This window comes from Nematolebias whitei, chromosome 9, assembly GCF_014905685.2.
Source record: "Nematolebias whitei isolate Nwh7 chromosome 9, NemWhi1, whole genome shotgun sequence".
In the NCBI taxonomy this organism is placed as follows: Eukaryota; Metazoa; Chordata; class Actinopteri; order Cyprinodontiformes; family Rivulidae; genus Nematolebias; species Nematolebias whitei.
The window spans coordinates 50,443,923-50,446,438 of NC_056506.1; the positions used below are offsets into that span (position 1 = coordinate 50,443,923).

The following is a 2,516-nucleotide window of genomic DNA, read 5'->3' on the forward strand; positions in this document are numbered from 1 at the left end:
ATGGATGAATGAATAAATGAATGGATGAATAAATGGATGGATGAATGGATGGATGGATGGATGGATGAATGAATGAATGAATGAATGAATGAATGAATAATACACAGAAACGAGGAGGCTTCTTGTTTTTTTAGTTCCAGATGATTTTATCATGACAGATGTTCAGTTCTGTGTCTCAGGTGAGCGTTCCTGCTGCAGTCAGTGTTGTCCAACGTCTCCGTTGTCTTCATGTCCACTTCCTGTCTCAGGGACTCGGTGTCGGCCGGGGCGACGCTGCAGAAGGTCTACAAGCTGCTGCCGCTGCTGGCCAACAACCGGGAGAGGAGGGGCATCGCTCTGGACGGCAAGCTGAAGCACGAAGACACCAACCTGGCGTCCACCAGCATGTGAGCGGAGACGTCCTGCCGCGGGACAAAACGTCTCGCCCTTCAGCTGAAACACTCTGTTTGCTTTCAGAATCAAGGAAGGCGTGCTGAAGGAGGTCCTGGGGATCATGGTTTCATATAAAGTGGTGGTGAAGCTCTCCATCGGAGGGTCAGTGGGCTTCTCTTCACAAAGCGAGTCCTGAAGTTTATTTGTGTTTTTCACGTTCGGCATCAAACCGTTCATCTCGTTCAGAGACGCTGCTGGGGCTTTTATTGATTAATACTTAACTTTGTGCATAAAAACTGTTTGTGTTTAATAACGGATCTGTTTTCCAACCTGCCGGCAGGATGATGGGGTCCAGGTGAGTGCTCCTCTGACCTTCAGTCGACCTTCAAACAGATTCAATCCTCACAGATTAAATTAAATTCAAAACATTTCTGTGTTTAAACTCGAGCAGAGAAGTCGTTCCTCTTGTTTTTATCAGCGTTGTTAAAAAGTGGACCACAGCTCCGCAGAAGCTCTGAGCTGAACTCACCTTGTTTATTTTGTTTGTTTGTTTGTTTGTTAACGGAGGTTGTTGTTTGTTGTGCAGCGAGGTGAGCCTGGAGGTTCCCTTCAAACTAATGCATCCCAAACCTGAGCTGGGTAAAAGCACTCCCTCACAGCATCGTAACCGAACTGCACAAAGTCCACTCTGTGTCTAATCCAACATTAATCTGGGCCTTTGTTTGTTTGTTTGTTTGTTTGCTGCCATCAGTGAAGGAGAGGTAAGAATGAAGCAGAGCTTTAGTTTGGACCTGAAGCCTGCTGAGCTGCAGCTCTTCAGTTTATTCAGGGTGGAGTTTGGATGGATTATCTTCAAATTACACCTCAGATTAGCTTCAAGTTACTCTTCAGATTAGGTTCAAATTACTCTTCAGATTAGGTTCAAATTACTCTTCAGATTAGGTTCAAATTACTCCTCAAATTAGCTTCAAATTACACCTCAGATTGGGTTTAAATTATGAGAAGTTTTTGTGGAAGAATTTATGCACAAAATGCTGGAGTCTGGGATTATCTGTTCTTGATGTACTCGGTGGTTTATGGAGGTTAAGTTTAATGTTTGGACCATTTCTACACAAAAGTCAATAATCTGATGTAGATTATCTGCAGCAGAAACCATCTGGACGTAGACTGTGTGTCAACCATGTCAGTCTGAGGCCGTAACAGAACCCAAACAGATTCTGATATAATCTGATTTAATCTTTTCAAGCAGCCTTTGTTTCTTTAGATCTTCATGGATCCAGACCTCCTGAAATCAGGATCTGGGCTTTCTCTTTGGTTCTGGAGGTTCGGTTCTGTTTTCTTTGGACTTTGGCTGCTTCTTTATTGCATTCAGCGTGTTGTGGGTTGTGTTTGACAAATGTGAGGACTAGATGAGAAAAGACAAGTGTCCTACCTGCAGCAGATAAGTCTGTTGCCCTGAGACGTGACCTTCAGTGACCTTGCTGGTTTTCATTTAAACTCTTTCCTTTGGGGTTTTTCAAAATAAATGAGCACAAATTGTGTTTTTGCTCTGACGGTGGTTCTTTGTCTGTTTTGAGTTCAGGAGCTTTTTAAACCCGAATGGTTCAGAAGTTAAAGATGGGTGAAAATGTTCAGCTACAAGGACCGAAACTGAGCGACAGAACAGCCCAAGTCCAAAATAAAACCTGGTCTAGGTGCTGGTCCAAACCAGTTTGTAAAGTCTGGATCAGGTCCAGTGAATCAGAAGACCAGTTCTGGACTGGCCCACCTGCAGGTTGTTCTGCTGCTGCGGCGTGGCTGGTTCTCTGCAGATAACGTGGTTCTGCTGTTCTCAGTGAGCTGGAGGAGGAGCTGGTGTTCCAGGAGTTCAAACGCTCCTACCTGAAGGGGATCGTGGGAGACGACGAGGACGAGGAGGGAAATGTGTCGGGGGGTGACGACATGGCGCCCAAAGAGAAGTAGAGAAGAGCCGACGAGCCGACAGCTGGGAGTTCCTGTCGGATGATCCCGGACTAAAGGACCGTTCTGAAGTTTTATTTCATGGAGTGAGACAAAAAGTTTAATCTTTTCTCTCCTGGTTCCAGTTCTCTCTTCTCGCTTCTGTTCTCTGTTCTTTCTTCTGTTCTCTGTTCTCTAGTCTCTGT

At 45.0% G+C, this 2,516-nt stretch overlaps 1 protein-coding gene across 1 annotated transcript in view; it reads left to right on the forward strand.

Annotated features, from left to right (window-relative positions):
- saga (S-antigen; retina and pineal gland (arrestin) a) overlaps window positions 1-2,469 on the forward strand; it is a gene marked incomplete in the record, with an annotated part of 30,789 nt that extends 28,320 nt beyond the window's left edge. The window contains 6 exon segments of the mRNA XM_037681423.1: window positions 249-386; window positions 457-534; window positions 713-727; window positions 959-1,011; window positions 1,124-1,133; window positions 2,208-2,469. Of these exon segments, the coding sequence (XP_037537351.1) occupies window positions 249-386; window positions 457-534; window positions 713-727; window positions 959-1,011; window positions 1,124-1,133; window positions 2,208-2,334 (421 nt within the window).
- Between the last annotated feature and the right edge of the window lie 47 nt (window positions 2,470-2,516).